Source organism: Cynara cardunculus, assembly GCF_001531365.2.
Source record: "Cynara cardunculus var. scolymus isolate 2C chromosome LG 3, CcrdV1, whole genome shotgun sequence".
NCBI classification, from domain to species: domain Eukaryota; kingdom Viridiplantae; phylum Streptophyta; class Magnoliopsida; order Asterales; family Asteraceae; genus Cynara; species Cynara cardunculus.
The window spans coordinates 28,729,664-28,749,908 of record NC_037530.1 but is presented as its reverse complement, the minus strand read 5'-3'; the positions used below and the strand labels follow the sequence as shown (position 1 = coordinate 28,749,908).

The 20,245-nt window shown below is 36.3% G+C and overlaps 3 protein-coding genes and 1 pseudogene across 9 annotated transcripts in view; 3 read left to right on the top strand and 1 right to left on the bottom strand.

Moving 5' to 3' along the window:
• Positions 1-2,374: 2,374 nt before the first annotated feature.
• LOC112508490 (probable RNA-binding protein EIF1AD) lies at positions 2,375-5,220 on the top strand. 3 transcript variants are annotated; one of them, XM_025113120.1, is made up of 5 exons: positions 2,375-2,574; positions 3,170-3,380; positions 3,472-3,547; positions 4,079-4,205; positions 4,870-5,220. In XM_025113120.1, the coding sequence occupies exons 2-5, from the start codon at positions 3,261-3,263 to the stop codon at positions 5,066-5,068; spliced, it is 522 nt and encodes a 173-aa protein (XP_024968888.1). In that variant the 5' UTR covers positions 2,375-2,574; positions 3,170-3,260; the 3' UTR covers positions 5,069-5,220. The 3 variants fall into 3 exon arrangements, with proteins under 3 accessions (XP_024968888.1, XP_024968889.1, XP_024968887.1); XM_025113121.1 differs by having other exon boundaries at positions 2,399-2,574; positions 3,102-3,380; XM_025113119.1 differs by having other exon boundaries at positions 2,402-2,574; positions 3,113-3,380.
• Positions 5,221-5,697: 477 nt separating this feature from the next.
• On the bottom strand, positions 5,698-5,845 carry LOC112510576 (annotated as a pseudogene).
• Positions 5,846-10,195: 4,350 nt separating this feature from the next.
• The window catches only part of LOC112509775 (plastidial lipoyltransferase 2-like), a 13,424-nt gene continuing 3,374 nt past the window's right edge, over positions 10,196-20,245 (top strand). For 3 of the 5 annotated variants that reach the window (XM_025114916.1, XM_025114915.1, XM_025114913.1), the window contains exon 1: positions 19,866-19,939. The gene's annotated coding sequence lies outside the window, so the exon portion shown is untranslated. Of the gene's footprint in view, positions 10,273-19,865; positions 19,940-20,245 lie in introns of those variants that run through there. The other 2 variants (XM_025114912.1, XM_025114914.1) reach the window with 2 other exon arrangements.
• LOC112509113 lies at positions 16,413-17,919 on the top strand. The gene is made up of 5 exons (XM_025113980.1): positions 16,413-16,631; positions 16,723-16,840; positions 16,943-17,082; positions 17,242-17,395; positions 17,459-17,919. The coding sequence occupies exons 1-5, from the start codon at positions 16,413-16,415 to the stop codon at positions 17,917-17,919; spliced, it is 1,092 nt and encodes a 363-aa protein (XP_024969748.1).

The window sequence follows — 20,245 nt, the reverse complement described above, 5'->3', positions numbered from 1 at the left end:
GGGGGGGGGGGGGGGGGTTTACTATTTTATACAAAGTTCAATGTATTAATCAAAGTGCTTAGACAAAATCTCATCGTAATTTACATATATGCATCAGTATTAAAATTTCATCGTAATTTTTTTAAAACTTAAAATAGTGTAATCTAAAAGTTAATTGTTTATGATTAATTATTTTATTTTAATGAATAAGATATTTATAGAAAACTATTTTTATTGAATTTAAATAAGAGAAAAGTTCAGAAAACCAAAGAGTCTATTCCATTTTGAATTGATTGATTTATCCTTGCCTCTTATTTCTTCTAGATCTGGTCTAACACTACCCGCCTGCCAAAGACGCACCTTGTCCTCAAGGTGAAAATGAGGAAATTGTTGTTAGACACAACAAAAATTTACCAAGTAGCTTCAAGCATAGGTAAACTGTACCATATGATTAACACCTTCAGTTCACCTGCTGAATTATTTCTGCAATATAACAACTCTCTTATGGTTTCACCTCTGTCACACCTTATTCGTTTAATTGTGGGCGAATGTCGGGCAAAAACAGATTTCGACCGATGGCCCTCTTTAGTTGCGATATATGGAACACTAGATGTATGTGAGTCGAGCTTGGTGACCTTAGTTGATAGGGCACTTTCCCAATTCGTTCAAATACTTCAAATGGACCATAATGTCGAGCCAACTTTTGATTCTACCTCGAACATGATGAATTTTTTTAGTAGGGTCTCAGTTTCAAGAACACCAGATCCCCCACCGTAAATCGTGCCTCCACCTTGCTTATCGGCCTGTTGTTTTGTTTGTTGTTGAGCTTGCAGCAGTTTGAACTTGATCTCATCTAACATGTTTTTCCTTTTCTATTAACATATCTCCTAGAACTTGCACCCTCTTTGTATTTAAGAATAGTTGGAGGATCTCTACCATATAGGGGGTGTTTGAGATTGTTTATAAAAATAACTTATTGACTTATTCTGATGTGATATTGCGTAATAAACACTTTTGAGTGTTTGTATAAACAACTTATATCGGTGCCAAACCGGTAATAAGAAGTTTTTGAAAAAGTTAAACCATTATAACTTATAATAAGTTAATAAGGATTTTTATAAAAATGCATAATTTGTTTAAGGGTTAAATGCATGAAATAGCAACCTACTTTCATAAAATTTCTTATTATAGCATTATACTTTTGTTTTTTTTTTTATTACAGCAATGTACTTTCAAATTATTTTTTATTAAGACATTGTACTTTAAAAAATCTACCCATAATAGCAATGAGTAACATGTTACCTTTTAAACCGGTTAACTCTTTGACTGTTTTGCTTGTGTGGTTTTAACGAGGTGATGTGGATGCCACATCATTTTGATGACTTAACTAAAATTAAAATTAAAATATATTTCAAATTATTATTAATGATTTTCATTTTTCATTGTTATGATCTAAAAAAACATTTAATTTTTTTTACTTTTTCTTATTAAGTTGCATTCAAATTAAATATTCTTAGAGTAAAATATTTATTAAATAAATATGAAACATTATTTTCGAGATATATTTTGTTTGTAAAAAATGTAACTTTTCTTATTTTATGTTGTTCAAATAAATACATATTTTTTTAAAGTTCTATTTAAAATATTAACGAAATAAATTGTTATCTACAATTTTTTAATATTGTTATATTAATAAATAATTCAAAAAAATCTAATTAATTTAATATATTTATACGTCAAGTAAAAAGTTTTTGAACAAATATAATATATTCTTTAAAAGATAATATTTTTTTTGGTAAAAGAGAACAATTCTTATTTTCCTTTTTTTCAAAAAACACATATTTTTTTTAAAAATGTTAGCGAGATAAGTTGTGTTCTACTAGTTTTATTGATATTGGTATATTAATGATTAATTTAGAATTTTTTTTAATTCATTTAATACATTTATTAAATAACATGTAAAATATCTAAATATTAAAATTAAAAATACAATGTTTAATAAGAACTAGTAGATGCTATAATAAAATAATTTTGAAAGTACAATGATATAGTGAGAAAGTCACATCACTATAGTACATGTAGACAACCTACGTGGATAATGAGGTGACATGTAAACCTAGTATAATGAGTAAATTTAAATCAAAAGGTTACCCATTGTTATAATGGGTAAATTTTCAAAGTACAATGTCCTAATAAAAAATAGTTTGAAAATACATTGTTGTAAAAAAAAAAACCGAAAATACAATACTATAATAAAAAATTTTATAAAAATAAATTAATATTTTATACATTTTACCCTTTATTTAAAATAAGCAATCCCAAACGTCCATCCATAGCCTTTAAAGGAGAGCTCTACAAGGCGCCATGAAATGTTATATTATTGTACCAATTACTCGGCCCAAAACAACATTTAGATACGCAAAAAATCACCATTCCCAAAGGCCTAACCACCACCGCCTTCACTTCCACTTCATGACCTAGCTACGCAAAACGACTCAACGTCCATTCCTCAAGGCTCAATACCAAACACCCAACGTTCCGAGGGTGAAGGCCTCTAATACCATTCTTCACGACTTCAAAAAATACCAACGCCAGGTATTTTCATTTACAGGGTTTTACTTCAATTTTTTGGAATTTCTTGTTAAGTGGTATTGTGAATTTGACAGATTAAGATACAGGGATTTAGCCATGGTTGATTACCTGGTTAATTGATTTGATTTCTTGTGATTAGAGAACGACTGATTGGTTTTGTTTATCAAAAGGGGAAATTGCTGAACTATTTTACATTGATTTTTGATTTCATTGAGAAGTAATGACCTAATCTGAGTAACATTTAAGAGCGTTCGCGATTTGAAGTTTGTGTTAGAGGTTAGAGCATGATAATGAGTTATTTGACTTAGGTTGTGATAAGTTGAATGAGAAGTCCTAGAAAATCGATTTATAGTTAACCGTTTCTGCTAAGTTTACGCCAGCCAAAGTTTTAACTTTGCAATACACACAGTTTGATTGGCATTATAACGATGAAGACATAAGAGAAGTGGATAATTTAGCTCAAGTTTATAAAGGTAAATGGTAGTATTACCCAACCTGCCAACATCAAGAAGATTAACATGGTGTAATAGTGATTGTTCAGGTTCGGGTTTGATTGCAATTTAACCAAGCTCATGATGCGTCATCAATGAATTTGCAGCTAAGGAGGTTTTAGATCCAGAAGTAGTCATAGGAAGTCTGTTTGATTGTACACCGAGCTTCATAATCTACAAGTGGGATCAAAGTGAAAAATGGCTACAAAAGGTGGAAGGAAGAATCTGAAGAGGGCGGTTAATGATGAGACATTAACTCTTCAACCAGGCCAAAGCATTATGCAAGTCGTTTCTCTGCGAGGATCCAATTCAATCGAGGTATAGCAATGCCTGTTAACCACATCTCCATCACTCGTGCTTGTTTCAATACTTGACTGTTTCATTTTCATCTGGTACTTTATAAGTTCAGGTAACTGATGCCAAAGGAGAAAAGGCCTTGGCGTTTTTCCCAGCTAAATTTCAGAAAAGCATGTGGATAAAACGAGGTAACTCGGACCCATCTACATAATTCTTTGCCGGATTGAGGATACATATGCACACACATTTATAGGGTTGGGAACAACCCTTTTCGTGAAAATGTGAGAAAAAATTGAAGATCTCTTTATATCTTGTGAAGGTTTGTCGTGAGAACCATAAAGGTACCTTTACATTGTGTGAATGTTACAACATTTACACAATGTGATCTAACATTCCAATATACAAACAAAGGTGATGTGAAAGTTACAATCTTACACACAATATAACTTAAATATAAAGGTATCTCCACTTGTTCTCACCTTCTTACAAAAGCGAAAATTTCTCACATATGACCCTGACTACATTCATATAACATATACATATACACACACATACAGACACAAGTATATGTGAATATATATATATATATATAGGGCCAGTCATAGCAACAATGGGATACCACCATATCTCACTACAATTCCTTTTTTGGGAAAAAAACATGTAAGTTAATACACAATTTTCCTGTGGTAATTTTGTATAATTTTTTTGTAAAATGTCAGGTAGTTTTGTTGTGGTTGATGATAGTGGGAGAGAGGAAGCTGTTGAATCTGGAAGAAAAGTGGCTTGCGTTGTTCTTCAAGTTCTTTTCCATGAACAAGTCAAAGTGTTACAAAAATCTCCAGAATGGTTAGTTTCTCTATTGACCTACCAAATGAATGTTGGCTTTCTTTTGTTTGGGTCACAAATAGGACTCATTTTGAGATCGTTAATTATCAGAAGTTAATAACTAGAACCTAAATACCCATATTCTCAAAGGAATACTTTATTTGCAAGTTCTCGCCATAGAGGTGGCAAAATGGGTGGGTCGAATGGATTGGTTAACGGGCCAAAATATGTAAGTTCTAAATACAGGTCAAGAACTGTGCGGTTGGCATACAAACAATTTTTTTACCCATCCTATAGTCTTATAAAGGTCTCTGGCCCGGGTGTACCCGGGTACTCCCCTGATGTCAAGGGTTTAAGCCTCACCAAAGGTAAGGAGTGGGCATGAGTATTTGGCATATATAAGCATTATATACTTAAAAAAGCTATACTGTTAATGTAATAATCCTTTTTTCCTAGTAAAGTCATTTTGGAGGTTGTAAGCATTTGAATACACTTTGCGTGACTTTTGGCCCAGTTCATTTTTAGCCAATTTATAAGCTTAACCTATTTGATTGATCCATTGAACATCAAATATAACCCAAATTGGCTGATGATTTACAAAGTAAGTGTCGAAGTCGGTTTGTTAATCAAATACTCAAACTGCTAGTATCAAAGGGTTGGCCCCTAATGCTGCCTATTAATGCAGGCCAGAAATCTTCAAATCGACCATAGTGGACAGTTCCAATGGAAACTCTCAAAGAAACCCTTCAACCACAACAGAGGAAAACGAGTTGGATTCTAGTGAAGACGATGGGCTGCCCCCATTGGAAGCCAACACAAATAGAAGAATACCTGTGGAGACGCAATCGGATACAGGGTCAGATTCTGAAATAGAAGATTCTTAAACATGGAAAACTGCCATCAACAGCAATGGCATTCCTGCGTGTAATCCTAATATTATCGCGATTCTTGTATTTTTCACATTTTTGTTAAGTTGTGTGATGTAACATTTTGGATTTGACCTCCTTTATTAACTAATGAAATATAATGATGCTGTAGAACACTTGTGTTTAGCCTACAGTTTTCTTCAAGGGTCACCAAAAGCTCAATTTGTACGATGATTCCAGGTCATTCATGGTCTCCTAGTTAGTGCTGCGAGTTTGAACCCACAGTTACAAAAAGAAGGCCCAATCTAGTATTTTTTATGAGGCCTTTTACAATTTTTATGTTTTTGGACCTAGATGGAGTTGTAGGTGGAATCGTCATAGTTGCAGTGTGAGGAACGATTTTGTTGGAAAACTGAAGTGTGGGAAGTGTTGAAAGACGATATTACCCTTAACTCAATTGAGCATTTTGTGGAGTTAGGTCAAGGGAACCAATTCAAAACAAAAGTGAAACCATATGACTATATACGTGCGTCCGCCGAAGGGGACTTCTTTTTAGGCCAACCGCACCAAAGGCACGGGAGATCAGTCTTTGCCCCAGACGAAACGAATCCCCATCGGGAAGTCGTGGTCTGGGGCGACGTGATGCTTGACGCCCAGGCAGACGTGCCCTCGGCCGAATGGCTTCGGGCGCAACTTGCGTTCAAAAACTCGATGGTTCACAAGATTCTGTAATTCACACCAAGTATCGCATTTTGCTACGTTCTTCATGGAAGATCCAATCCAAAACTTTTGGTAACCATAAGGATGAAAATTTTAATTTACTCTTTTATAAATTGTTTCAATTTAAAATGCAAAATAATAATACGACTTTGAAGTATTTTGCAAAAGAGATTTGTTAATTGTCATTAACAACATATTCACAATTATTCATTTGTGATTATATATATATATATATATATATATATATATATATATATAGGAGCGATCAAATGAAAACCATTCTCATTTGTACAAACCGTATAAACCACCCTCATACGTCGATTTCATTGTTTAATCTTATGAAATCTTTTCATGAAATTGTTTAATCTTGTGAAATTGTTTCATATAATATTTTTTTTTATGAATTTGTTTCATATATGGTTATGAAATTGTTTCATATAATATTTAATGAAATTTTAATAAAAACTGTTTCATGTATTTCTCTAAAATTAAAATAATGAAGATGATAATATCCATGATTAACACCCTCTACAATAAAAATGGTTAATCAACCTCTCATAATTACAAAAAAATGAACAAAATGAAAAATTATGATTGATTGAATGTAGTTTTCACGGTTTGTACAAATTGGGTGGTTTTTATTTGAACGCTCCTCTATATATATATGTATATATATATATATCTATATAGGGGTAAGATCAAATGTTAACCAAAGTTTTTGTGTTAACTTTGTTAAHCRATCTTGRYCATTYAATCTTTCAATAAACGGTTGTGATTAATCATGATAAAAACTTATTTTTTTAAATTTAAAATTGCATAAAGATAAATGAACAATGTTGAAAAGGGTATTTAGGTAAAAAAAATGTATGTAACTCCCATATCATTAATTAATTGGGAGTTACAAAATCAAAAATTCTATGATTTTTTTGTTAATGTAAGAACCATATGAACACAACTATATATATATGAATCATTGTGTCAAATACGAACAAAAATTTGACATACATATGAACTTGGACTGCATAGCATTTATGAACACAATATGAACATAATAAGAATAACTGCTATACGTAAGGAAATAAATAAAAAAACATGTATGAACACGATATGAACAGCTTGTAACAATAGTTCCTTCATTATAAACACATTCAAGAGCGATACTTTGTCAATTGGAGTTTTATACATGCATTGCATCCACACCGTTTAAGGTTCACCCCTTGTTCATATATGTTTCTGATCTTATATGGTTGTTCACCCCTTGTTCAATAGTACCGTATAAATATCGTAGAAATATGAACACATTATGAACGAGTGATGAACATGAACAATAGTACCGTAGAAATATCGTAGAAATATGAACACATTATGAACGAGTGATGAACATGAACAATAGTACCGTAGAAATATCGTAGAAATATGAACACAGTATGAACGAGTAATGAACATGAACAAGCCATATGGTGAGAGATTATCGTAGAAATAATATGAACACATAACATATATGCTATGAACAAGTGGTGCAATTAAAGAAAAAAAAACTATCAATACAAGATGAAATATAAAAAACACAACACATCGTAATGAACATAATTCATTTTTCTAATAAAAATATTAATCTATTACCAAGACATTCGCTTTGGTTAATTTCTTCACTTCCCGAACTCAAACTCCAATTGTCATCATCAACCGTTTTAATCTTCTCACTGTTGTCGATTTCTTTTCCATTGCGTTTATCCATATTAGTTTGATCGATACCGAAAATTTTATTATAGTGTTTCTTATGCGAATTAAAAACTCATAAAACAATGAACATGGAAAATCAAGATTAAAAAATATTATATATATATATATATATATATATATATATATTAATATTATAAATGCATATGTAAATTGATTTGATGATTTGTAACTCCCCATTAATTGTTTGGGAGTTACATATCAAATCAATTTACTGAAATACCCTTGTAATTAACTTGGGAATATGACATAAACCTACTAAAAGGATGAAATTTGATTGGTTGATATGGTTTGTAAAGTTAACACAAAATTGTTGGTTAACATTTGATATTCCCTCTCTCTCTCTCTCTCTCTCTCTCTCTCTATATATATATATATATATATATATATATATAGGGTTGGGTTCACGTGAGACCAAGAGTTTTTCATGAGACCCGTGAGACCAATTTATGTTCATTGATCAACTTTATAAACTAATGATCTAATGATTTAAAGTTGCACGATGACAATTTTGTAATTATTGAGAACTCTCGTGGCAAATTTTGTGATTAATAATATTGAGATTATAGATCTAATCCAAGGGTTGATAATTGGTCTTATGGGTCTCACGAAAAACCATTGGTCTCACATGATCCCAAGTCTATATATATATATAGAATTATTTGTTTTTAAACCAACAAAATACAACCTCGGAGAATAAAAGAGAACCTCTCTATAAGAAACAAAGGAATTATGAGACACCTCATGAATTTATGTTCGAAAGGTAGAGGTGGCAAAGTGAGAATATTACATTATAATATTGGTCAACAATCATGAGCTGTGGTCCGGCGTGTTGTAATTAGAGGAAGTCGCACAACACGTGACGAAATTGAATGGAAGCTTCGATGCCACCCTTATTTCCTAGGTACCGCTACGGAGCGGGTTTTGTAATCCTCGGTCCCGGTTCTGATTTATAGCAACATCTTCCGGCTTCAGTCTCTAGCAGGTACGAGGATTAAGATCCCGTTCCCGGTCAAACCTCTATCAATTACCCGTTAAATCCTATTGAATAATATACGTTAGTTTGATTCTACTGGGGATCCTCGGCCTCGGCCTCGGCCCCGGTTTGAGTAACATCCCCCGGCCCCGTCCACAGTTTGAGTCTACCAGGTTTAGTTGGGAATTCCCGTCCTTGTTCGGGTCAGATGAACCGGGTTCCCCACTGAGTCGGGGCAAATCATCATCCCTATTATTTTCTGCAACAAATAATAATTATTCGTAATATTTAAGGTTTCCAAAATTATTAGAAAATATGTAGCTACTTACAACATTTTTTATTAGAAAATATGTAGCCAGTTACAACATTTTTTATTAAATCTGATCCATTTTATGTTTTATACTTAGGGGCTGTTTGTTTGGCTCTTAATGGTGACATTAAGAGCCAACCTCTTAATCGGTAAGAGATAAAGGCTCTTTGGCAAAAAAAAAAAAAACCTCTTAATGGTTACATGACCCTCTTAACCATTTTGTGTCTAGGACTTCACTCAACCATTCAGATATCATTTGTTCCATCTTTACCCTTCCCACTCCTCTCTTCTAGCGTCGCTTTCACAATCCTTCCCCCTTCACGATTTCCACCATCTCCATCTCCGGTCACCTTCACCGTCTCCATCTCCGGCCTTCCACAGCTTCGTCGGTTGTCGCCTCCACCGTCTCCATCTCCGGTCACCTCCACCGTCTCCATCTCCGGCCTTCCACAGCCCTCTACAATAGCTGCTTCACATCGCATCCCCCACAATCGTCATTCTTCCGTTCACCGTCTCCCCCCCCCCCGGTCGCTTTTCCGGTCGTCTCATCCGGTCGACGTCTTCTAGCTGCTCCTCTTGTCGCCGTCTTCTAGCTATTCCTCCGTTCGCCCTACTGCTTCCTATACCTTCCTTTTCCAGGTATTTCATCGCTTCCCCTACTACTTCCCTCTACCAGATTAATTAGGGCTATTTGTTAATTAGGGCTGTTTATATGTAGGATGAGTTTTAAATGGGTATATGCATAGGTCTGTTTGCTGTATATGCATAACTTGGTTGTGAAATCATGATTATACATCCTAAATCTTTCAGAGGGTTAAAATGGTAATTTATTGTCATTCAGAGAACAGTTACCAAACAACATTATTTCATTCAACACTTAACCATTCTGACCCTCTTAACCATTCTAACCTTTTAACTATTCTGCACTAAATCATTCAGCAACTGCCAAACAGCCCCTTAAAGTCTGTTTGTTTACCTCTTAATGGTTCTAAAATACTCTGAATGATTTTGTATCGTGAGCTTCCCTTAACCATTCAACGCCTTAATTTTATTGTAAACAATTACCAAACAATTATATTTCATTTTGTACTATATCATAAGAGCATCTTAATCATTTTGACCACTTAATCATTCTGCACCAAATCATGTTTAAAAAAAAAAACCTTTTAATCTCTTTTAATCTGAACTTCAATATTTTTTAAAAAACAAACATCTTAGATAGGTAGTAATTATTTTTGTAAAATGTGCATTAATTAAACAAAAATACAAAGATGGAGGACCAAACTATAACTTTTGATTTTCTTTTAAAACAAAACAGCTCCAAATGAGTTAAAACAATGCCCTGCCTCTCTTCCCCTTCACGGCCTCACCCTCGCTCTCACCGCCCCTCACCGCCTTCCGCCGGCTACGGCCAGTTCTCTCAAGCTCTCACAGACAGTCTCACTCACTCAATCATTCGCTCGATCTTTCATTCAGGTTTTGGTCAAATTTATATTTTTGCCTCAAATATGATATTAATCATTTGTGCTAAAATGATCAGTTATAATGCTGTACAATTATGTTTACATGATATATTTGTTTGTTTTGAGTTTTTATATTTGAGTTTTGATTATTGACCTATCCCCCCTCTAAATTTAATCAGTGTTTTCACCTAAATCTGATTCAGTTTTTTGTTGCTTCCTTCGCCTTATTAATTATTGCAAATTGTTTGATTGTTATTTGTTATATTGTTTGTTGTTTGCATCCATTGCCCTACGCCCCTAACTGAGATTTGCTTAAATTCTAGATTTGCCTTGTATATGTTAATTTGATGTTAATTTTCTAGCTTATTTTTAATTTTCTCAACCTTAGTTGTCGTCTTGTTGATGCTAATTTGTTTAATCAATCTAGGGTTCTTTTAAATTGGTTAGTTGATTTTAGTTTGTAGAACATTCTATTTAGTACTAAAATCCTAGATGCATAAGGAAACAAAATTAGAAACCTAGGAAAAAAAAAGTAAAGGATAACAAGAATCAAATCCTATAAGTTGAGAAATTTTATGAAATCAACTCAAAAAACCGAAAGTCCCTCGAAATCAACCAAAAGAACTCACAAAAATCCCTCAAAATCAACCAAAGAATTTAAAAAATCGCTCGAAACGGTGGAATTCAGCTAAAAACACATTGAGCGGCTTTGCGGGCATTTGATCCAATTTAAAGGTGCATCCGCCCGGCAAATATCCTGGGTCTGCCACTGCAGAAGAGGACGAAATCCAAGTAAAGTTTTATTTCAAACAAAAAAATTAATTACAAAAGATGAACCAATATTTTGCCTCTCAACATTTCATACTTTTTTTTTTTTCGTTTGATTTTACCAAAAGTGTCGTCATTTTTAGAAAAAAACATTTCATTTTTATACAATGTAATACTTTGCCACCTCTCAAGCCCAAATCAAGAGTCTCATCCGTTAGTACAACCACCCCATGGAGATTATCTACCGTATAATCCGTATGGATATCATCATGCATTAAAGACTTGTACATCCATATACATATTACAATCCAATCCTTAGAAGCCAATTATAACTACAAGTTTTCTCTTTCCTTACACTCTGCATCAATAGTTGATCACAGTTCTAGAAACCTGAAACGCATATATTCATTGAATCCTCGAGAATGAAGAAGAAAAATCAATTCCTGAATAGAGCGACAAAAGACCAGAGTATAGACGGTCCAGAAACCAAGATAGAGAATGTCGCACCTATGTTGGGAGAAGGTGCCCTAGCCATAGACTAGGTTGAAATGGTTACTGCTGCAAAGAGAGCGATGACGACGAGAAGCCTTCTTTACAATGTTGCAGCATTCTGGAAGTCAAAGGTGTGTTTTTGTGATTGTTGAAGAAAAATTATAAATGATAGCTGAAATGTTTGTTTGATGATATAATTGGAGAACTTCTGGTGAGTTCTATTTATGATGGAGAATTTCTGTGGAGATCCCTGATCGAGCAATACACCGTGTCATTGTGCGTGGTTCTTCCTTTTTTATTATATAAAAGATTCCATTTTTCAAAAATATATATAATTTTGATCCAACATTTAATTTATAAGATTTCAATTAAACTGAATAAGACCCTTGTTTTTTTAAGAAACTCGTAATTACTACTTATATCATGTCGAATAAAATGCTAGTCTTATAAATTCATTTAAGTTTTTTTATGTGATAAGAGCTTAAACCCTTATTTGATTTGATAAGAGTTTAAGCGACCACTTATTTGCTCTTTACGTCTTCTTAAGTAATCCCTCTCAATCACCCTCCCACTTCACACGTTTGGCAATCATATCCAAGATCAGTCGCTCATCTCTTTCAATCAATAAACCTAATCGATTCTTGCGCCTCAGCAATTCAAGAACTAGCATAAAATTCTACAATGATGGTGTTTAGAGTTGCTTAACAAAAAAAGAAACTATCGATCAATTCTTCAATATTATTCAAGAATCAAATGGATTCCCCATCTTTCGAGAGGTAGAGTAACTCTACCAACGAATTTTGTTTTATTATCTGCATACCTGTTTAATTCTTTCACCACCTACTTTATACAACAGTTGGTGCTGATCAACTCTCTAACAACTCACTACAATTGAAAAGACTGATTTATCCTTGCCTCTTATTCCCTCTAGAATAGGTGACACATATATCTGGTCTAACACTACCTGCCTGCCAAAGACACATCTTGTCCTCAAGGTGAAAATGGGGAAACTGTTGTTAGACACAACAAAAATTTCCACGTAGCTTCAAACATAGGTAAACTGTGCCATCTGATTAACACCTTCAGTTCACCTGCTGAACTATTTCTACACTACAACAACTCTGTTCTGGCTCCACCTCTCTCACACCTTCTTCGTTTAATTGTGGGCAAATGTCGGGCAAAGACAGATTCTGACCGATAATGTTGAGCCAACTTTTGATTCTACCTCGAACATAATGAATTTTTCCTGTAGGGTCTCAGTTTCAAGAACACCAAATCCCCTACCGTAAATTGTGCCTCCACCCTGCTTATTGGTCTGTCATTTCGTTTGCTTTTAAGCTCGCAGCAGCTTGAACTTGATCTCATCTAACATGTTTTCCCTTTCTATTAATGTATCTCCTAGAACTTGTACCGTGGCTTTACCCTCTTCGTATTTAAGAATAAGTGGTGGATCTCTACCATATAATGCCTTTAAAGGAGAGCTCTACAAGGCGACATGAAATGTTGTATCGTACCAATACTCGGCCCAAGACAACCACTTCTTCCAATTCCTTGGCTGTGATGATACAAAACACCGGAGGTACTGCTCTACACATCTGTTAACCCTTCCGATTGCCAGCCGGTTTGTAAGTGGTAAGTAGTCGAAAACGCCAACCTTGTGTCCTGTAAACAAAAGATTTCCTTCCAGAAATTACTTAAAAAAATCTTATCTCTGTCACACACTATCCTTTGTGAACAGAATGCAACACTTTGAGCAGTAAAAGGATGTTTAAGAATCAGGAAATGAGCAAACTTGCTCAGTCTATCCACGACAACCATAATTGTATCCATCCCTTTTGATTTTGGTAACCCTTCCACAAAATCCATTGTTACTTCCTCCCAAACTTGCATCAGTAAAGCCAATGGTTGCAACAGGCCTGCTGGAGATCAACCTAACGATTTATTACGCTGGCACGTTTCACAATTTCTTACAAAATCTTTAATACTGCCTTCATTTCTCCCCAAAATAGTTTGAATTCTATCTTTTGGTAGGTTCGCTCTACTCCCGAATGTCCCCCCATTGGCGAGGCATGAACTTCCTCCAGGATTGTCTTGATGAGCTAAGACATACGCGGTAACACCAACTTGTCTTTGTACAATTGTAAATTGTGTCTTACCGTAATCCCTTTGTGATCATCGAATCCTACTAATAACTCCTGTATGAGCTTTCCCAACACCACATCATGGCTTACTTCTTTCTTCATTACATCCCAATTTCTCCGTTGTGGTCCGACAAGTGCTGCACGCACTATCTCCCTTTTGGACAAAGCATCATCTGCTAAGTTGCTTTTCCCAGATTGTAAATGATGTCGAAATTGTATCCATTCATTTGATCTTAATGCTGATGGTAAACCACACGGTGCTCTTTTCAAACTTTTCAGATTGATTCTCACTTGAAATCATCGACCTAACAAATAAGGCCGCCATTTAATAACCGCAAAGACTATAACCATTAACTCCTTTTCATGGTTTCTGTCAAGCTTGCATGCCTAACACCTGACAATGGAAAGCAGAAGGTCTTTCTTCTTACATTAGGACAACCCTTAATTCACTGGCCACTGCCCGAAGCATCAGTTTCTCAGTTTTTCGAAGTCTAGCAAAGCTAAAACAAGAGCTTGTGTTAGTGCTTTCTTGAGGGCTTCAAAAGCACTTGTAGCCTCATCATTTCATTCAAAACTTTTCTTTTTAAGATCTGTCAAAGGACGCATCATATTCTCGTAACGTGCTATGAATTTTCTGTAATAACCCGATAGGTCTAAAAAACCCCTCAATTGTGAGACATTCTTAAGCGGCGGCGAACTTATCATGGCTTCCAGTTTAGTTTAGTGTTGTCCATTGCCACCACATCCCTTGAAATGATATCGCAGTTCCTTATTCCTGAACTCACATTTTTTCTTGTTAGCGTACAAACGATATTGAAATAATACTTGGAAAGTTATGCAAACAATGTTCTTCAGTCTTACTGTAAACCAAAATATCATCAAAGAGAACTAGAGTGAACCTTCTCAGAAAGAACTTGAATTTCTCGTTCATCAGGGCTTGGAACGTGGCGGGGGCATTGATTAACCCAAAAGGCATTACTAGGAATTTGTAATGGCCTTTATGGGTTCTAAACGTCCTTTTAGGGACATCCTCATCCTTCTTCCTAATTTGATGGTAGCCTGACTTTAAGTTCAACTTTGAAAAAAATAACTTGCACCCCTCAATTCATCTAGTAACTCATCAATTACAGGAATAGGGAACTTCTTTGGAATTGTACCTTTGTTGAGAGTTCTATAATCAATGCAACAACGCCAACTGCCATCTTTTTTTTTACAAGTAGACTGGGATTGAAAATGAACTCTGGCTTTGTCAATTCATGCCTCTAGCATCTTTTTTACTAGCTTTTCGATCTCTATCTTTTTGATATTATGGATATCAGTATGCCGAACATTGACATTTTCCATTCCTTCACGTTAATCACGTGTTCTCTTCCTCTTTTAGGTGGTAATTTGTTAGGCCATTGAAACACTTTTTGAAATTGTTCCACCACTTCCGCAATTCATGCCGTACATCGGCTGTGATCTATCTCGGGTAGTTCGACCTGCCCAAATTCTATCAACACCGTTGAGCTTCTTGTTTTATTGTCTTAAACATCGACTTCAAAGATACTAGTGATCGGCCCAGAGATGTATCTCCTTTTAATTTGATTTGTTCCCCTTTCAATTGAAATTTCATGATCTAAGGGTTCCAATTTTCATGCATGGTGCCCAACGTAGACAACCACTGCATGCCTATACATATGATAATGTCTAGTTCCAGTGGTAAGAAATCTTCACAAACTTCCACTCCCTGTGCCCAAACTCTTACACCTTTACACACTCTTTGGCCCTTCATTGCTTCTCCTGTCCTAATGGAAATGTTGTATCCTTCGGTTGGGTACACTTGGATTCCCAACTTTTCCACTAATCGTCTCGCAATGAAGTTGTGAGACGCACCACTGCCAGTGAGTACTACGGCTTTTTGTTCCCCGATCCAGCCTTCCATCTTCATCGTTCTTGGGGTCGAAAATCCCACTACTAAATACAATGAAATATCTACATCGTTGACTTGGTTTAGATTGACCATTTCTATCTCTTCTTCCGGTCCTTTTAAACCCCACTATCCGCACCTTGTAACACCAAAATGCTGAGTTCGGTCGAGTATGGCTTGGTGCATATTTTTCATCACATCTATAGCAAAGACCTTGCTGCCTCCTTCCCATCGGTTCTTTATCGGTCAATTTCCTCAATTTTGAAATCATTCCACTTGTTCCAACTGCTCTTGTCACTACCCTCTTCTCGTTTGCATTTTCGTACGCCTTTCGCACTGGTGTATAACGACTTGAATCCTCAGCCTTGGTTTACAACCCTATTCCTTTCTTCCACTATTGAGGCCATTTCCACCGCCTTGTAAAAGAGAACTAAAATGTTTTCGTAAACGGATGTTTTTTGGTTTAGTAACAAGAGGATCAAACAAAGTTAGTAAAAGAGGACATAAGAACCTACTGAAGAAGAATGATTCAAACCTTGTTTTCAGGGGCTCTTAAATCATACACATGGAGTTAATTTGTTTTTTGAATAAAATGCCTAACGGGTCTTGCAGTTAGGTTGTGCTATTCTTTAGGGTTGAGTTTTTTACATATGCTTCTTTCCTATTTAAAGTCTGTTTGTTCTCCATGATTGCATGTACTCAAAAAGCATTCTTGAATACAAGAGTTCCCTGATTACCAAAATACTTTGCTCTTCTATTCTTGTTAATCGATCCTATCTGTGTTCTTATACCGACATTTGTGGTATTAGAGCAAGGTTGGCATCTTCCTTGATTCATCTCCCAATGGCTGAGTCGAGTACATCAAACACTACCTCTGTGATCATTCCAGTATTCAAAGGAGAAGGTTATGAACACTGGAGTCTTCGTATGAAAACTATCCTTCGATTACGAGATCTGTGGGATGTGGTATACCTGGGTCTCTCAGCAACAAATGGCGGAGACGGCGATAATAGAGAGGCAAAAAGGAAAGACGCTCAAGCTATGACACTCATTCAGCAGGGTGTACATGACAACCTGTTTTCCAGAATTGCGACGGCCGACTCTGCAAATGATACATGGGAAATTCTATTCGGTTCTTCGAATAGAATTTCAGGGTGATTCTCAAGTCCAATCAGTTAAGTTGCAAGGATTACGGAGGGTATTTGAAAATCTATCTATGAAAGATGACGAAGTAGTAGGTGACTACTTCTCTCGTGTTATGGATAATGTTGGTCAGTAACGATCATACGGAGAAGAACTTACAGATCAGAAGATTGTTGAGAAAGTTCTTAGGAGTTTGTCTCCTAAGTTTGACTATGTAATACCATCCATAGAAGTGGTGTTTGATCTGTCCGATGTCACCCCCGTTAAGCTTATGGGACTTCTACAGTCTCAAGAGGAAAGAATCAACAGTCGAGCCTCTCTTGATAAACCGCTTAAGACACCTGATCGACAAGATGAGCAGGCTCTACAGGTAGTTCAAGAACCAAACAGATTCTCACGTGGAAGAGGACGTGATCGAGGCTTTAGAGGAAGAGGAAGAGGAAGAGGAGCAGTTCGTGGAAGGGGCGGCTTTAACAGAAGCAAGGTCCCTTAATGCTATGTCTGCAAAAAGTTTGGCCACTTAAAAAAGGATTGCTGGTATAACGATGAAAATCAAGTCAATGTAGCAGAAAATGAAGAAAATGGAGAAGCTGCAGAAACAGATGACCAACATTTGTTACTGGCTGTTATCTCACCAYAAGAGTCYGTCTTCGATGATCAATACATGCTAGTGACCAACACTGGTAAATCCGATAACTCTAATCATTTGTGGTTCATTGACTCTRGTTGTTCAAATCATATGACAGGATTCAAAGACAACTTTGTGAGCATGGATGAGTCATTCCATTTGGAAGTGCGATTGGGTGACAAAAAGAAATTGGCTGTTAAAGGAAAAKGGACTGTCAAGATTTATACAAGTGAYAGTACATTCAAGATACTAGACAATGTCTATTATGCCCCCAAGCTTGAATACAACCTTCTCAGTGTTGGGCAACTCATGAAGAATGGTTATTCACTACAATTTGATGATGATATGTGTGTAATCAGGAGTAAAGCAACAGGGAAGATTGTGATGAAGGTTGCAGTGGCAAATAACATGTTTATTTTCGATGCAACAAGGATGACTTCAGCTCATGCTCTCATCTCCAAATTTGATGCTGAAGCACTTCGTTGGCATTGCAGATTTGGCCACCTGCACTTTGAAGGGCTAAACATCTATACAACAAGAAGATGGTGTGGGGGCTGCCTAAACTCAACACATCTGTAATTTGTGAAGCATGTATTACAAGTAAACAAGCAAGGTATCCCTTCCAGTCCACATCGTGGCGTGCAAGAAACAAACTGGAGTTGATTCACACAGACTTGTGTGGACCTATGCAAGTCCCAAGCCTAGGTGACAGTTTGTACTTCCTGCTTTTTATTGATGATCTAAATCGAATGTGTTGGGTCTATTTCTTGGCTAACAAGCATGAAGTATTTGATAAATTCAAACTCTTTAAAGTAATGGTTGAAAAAGAAAGTGGGTGCTTCATCAAAGTCCTTCGCTCAGACGGGGGGGGGGGATTTTGTTCACAAGAATTTAATGCCTACTGTGAAAAAGCTGGAATCAAAAGAGAACTTACCATTCCCTACACCCCTCAGCATAACGGTGTAGGGGAAAGAAATAATCGAACGGTCATGAATTTGACAAGAAGCATGCTGCAGGAAAGAGAGCTACCTAATTTCCTTTGGGCTGAAGCTGCTGCTATTGCCATCTACATGCTTAATCGATCACCTACTAAAGCTCTTGTGAATCAGACTCCATATGAAGCCTGGACAGGTAAAAAACCTACTGTCTCTCACTTGAAAGTCTTTGGTTGTATTGCATATGGCTTAATTCTTTCTCAGCTGAAAAAGAAGTTAGACAACAAGTCTGAAAAAAATATTTTTATTGGCTACCTAAGTCAAAGCCATGGGTACAGATTGTACAACCCTGACACCAAAAAGATCTCTACCAAGAGAGATGTAGTCTTCCTTGAAGATTCTAAGTGGGTGTGGGGCCAAGAGAAAGCAACACTCAAACACTCCTATACCTTTATTGACCCATTTCCTGGTGAATCACCTATCATATCTACTAGTACTATCCCTAATGATACTAGTACTTCCCCTACTACCCTTGAGTCAACTCCTACACCAATCAACCAACCCATACTACTACCTCCACACCCACACATACATCTGGTCCTGTGAGAAGAAGAATTAATCCTCCATCATGGCTTAAAGGCTATCATAGTGGAGAAGGGTTGTCTGAAGAAGAAGGTGAGATTGCTTCTTGTCAATTTGCTCTTAATGTTTATGACCCACTCACGTACAATGAAGCCTCTAAACATAAGAAGTGGCATGAAGCAATCATGCAGAATTGTTGGCCATTGAAAAAAACCAAACCTGGCAGTTGGTATCTCTTCCGCCGGGCAAAAACAAAGTGGGGGTTAAATGGTTATTCAAAACCAAACTTGGAGCTAATTGTGAAGTAGTAAAGCACAAAGCAAGGCTAGTGGCCAAGGGTTACTCTCAACAACAAGGTATTGATTTTCAAGAGACGTTTGCTCCAGTTGCTCGATTTGAAACCATACGAGTAGTTCTTGCTGTAGCAGCTCAGATGGGGTGGTTTGTTCACCAACTAGATGTGAAGTCAGCCTTCCTAAACGGTGATCTGTCTGAAGAAATATATGTCGAACAGCCGGAAGGATTTGYTGTTCAAGGTAAGGCAGACATGGTTTACAAACTAAATAAGGCCTTGTATGGCCTAAAGCAGGCTCCACGCGCTTGGTATGCAAAGATTGATGGGTACTTCATGGAGCATGGTTATAAAAGGAGTCACAATGAGCCTACTTTGTACATCAAAAGGAATAATACAGGTGATGTCATTTATGTGTGTTTATAGGTAGATGATATCATCTGCACATCCTCTTGTGATAACTTGATCAGTGAGTTCAAGCAGGGAATGGAGCTGCTCGAAGAATCTTAAGGTACATTGGCAGTACTACGAGCTTTGGAATATGGTATAAGCAGTCTGCAGGGATCAGGTTGGTGGGATACAGTGATAGTGACTGGGCCAGTTGCGTTGATGATCGAAAGAGCCTCTCAGCATACATTTTCTCACTAGGAAGTGGTGCTGTTGCTTGGAGTTCAAAGAAGCAGCACTGTAGCTCTATCAAGTACTGAAGCAGAGTACATCTCTGCTACAGGTGCTACTTGTCAAGCAATCTGGCTTCGTAGAGTTCTTGAGGATCTCGGGTTTAGACAAAGTGAGCCCACTGTGATTTATTGTGATAATAAGTCTGCAATCAATTTATCCAAAAATCCTGTCATGCATAGTCGTTCTAAGCACATCGAGTTAAAGTATCACTTCAATAGAGAGATGGTTATACAGCAGCAAGTAAGCCTTGAATACTGCAGCACTCATGAACAACTTGCAGACATATTCACTAAGGCATTGTCCAGAGAGAAGTTTGTCTACTTCAGATACAAGCTGGGAGTTATGGAGTTTGAATCAAGGGAGGGTGAAGAAGAATGATTCAAACCTTGTTTTCAGGGGCTCTTAAATCATACAC

What these genes read in the sequence shown, in the direction of transcription:
- LOC112508490 (XM_025113120.1), top strand. Translation starts at nt 3,261, where the DNA reads ATGGCTACAAAAGGTGGAAGGAAGAATCTGAAGAGGGCGGTTAATGAT. An exon ending in GAGGATCCAATTCAATCGAG is followed by an intron (nt 3,381 to 3,471) that starts GTATAGCAATGC and finishes TTATAAGTTCAG; the next exon opens with GTAACTGATGCCAAAGGAGA. An exon ending in AAGCATGTGGATAAAACGAG is followed by an intron (nt 3,548 to 4,078) that starts GTAACTCGGACC and finishes GTAAAATGTCAG; the next exon opens with GTAGTTTTGTTGTGGTTGAT.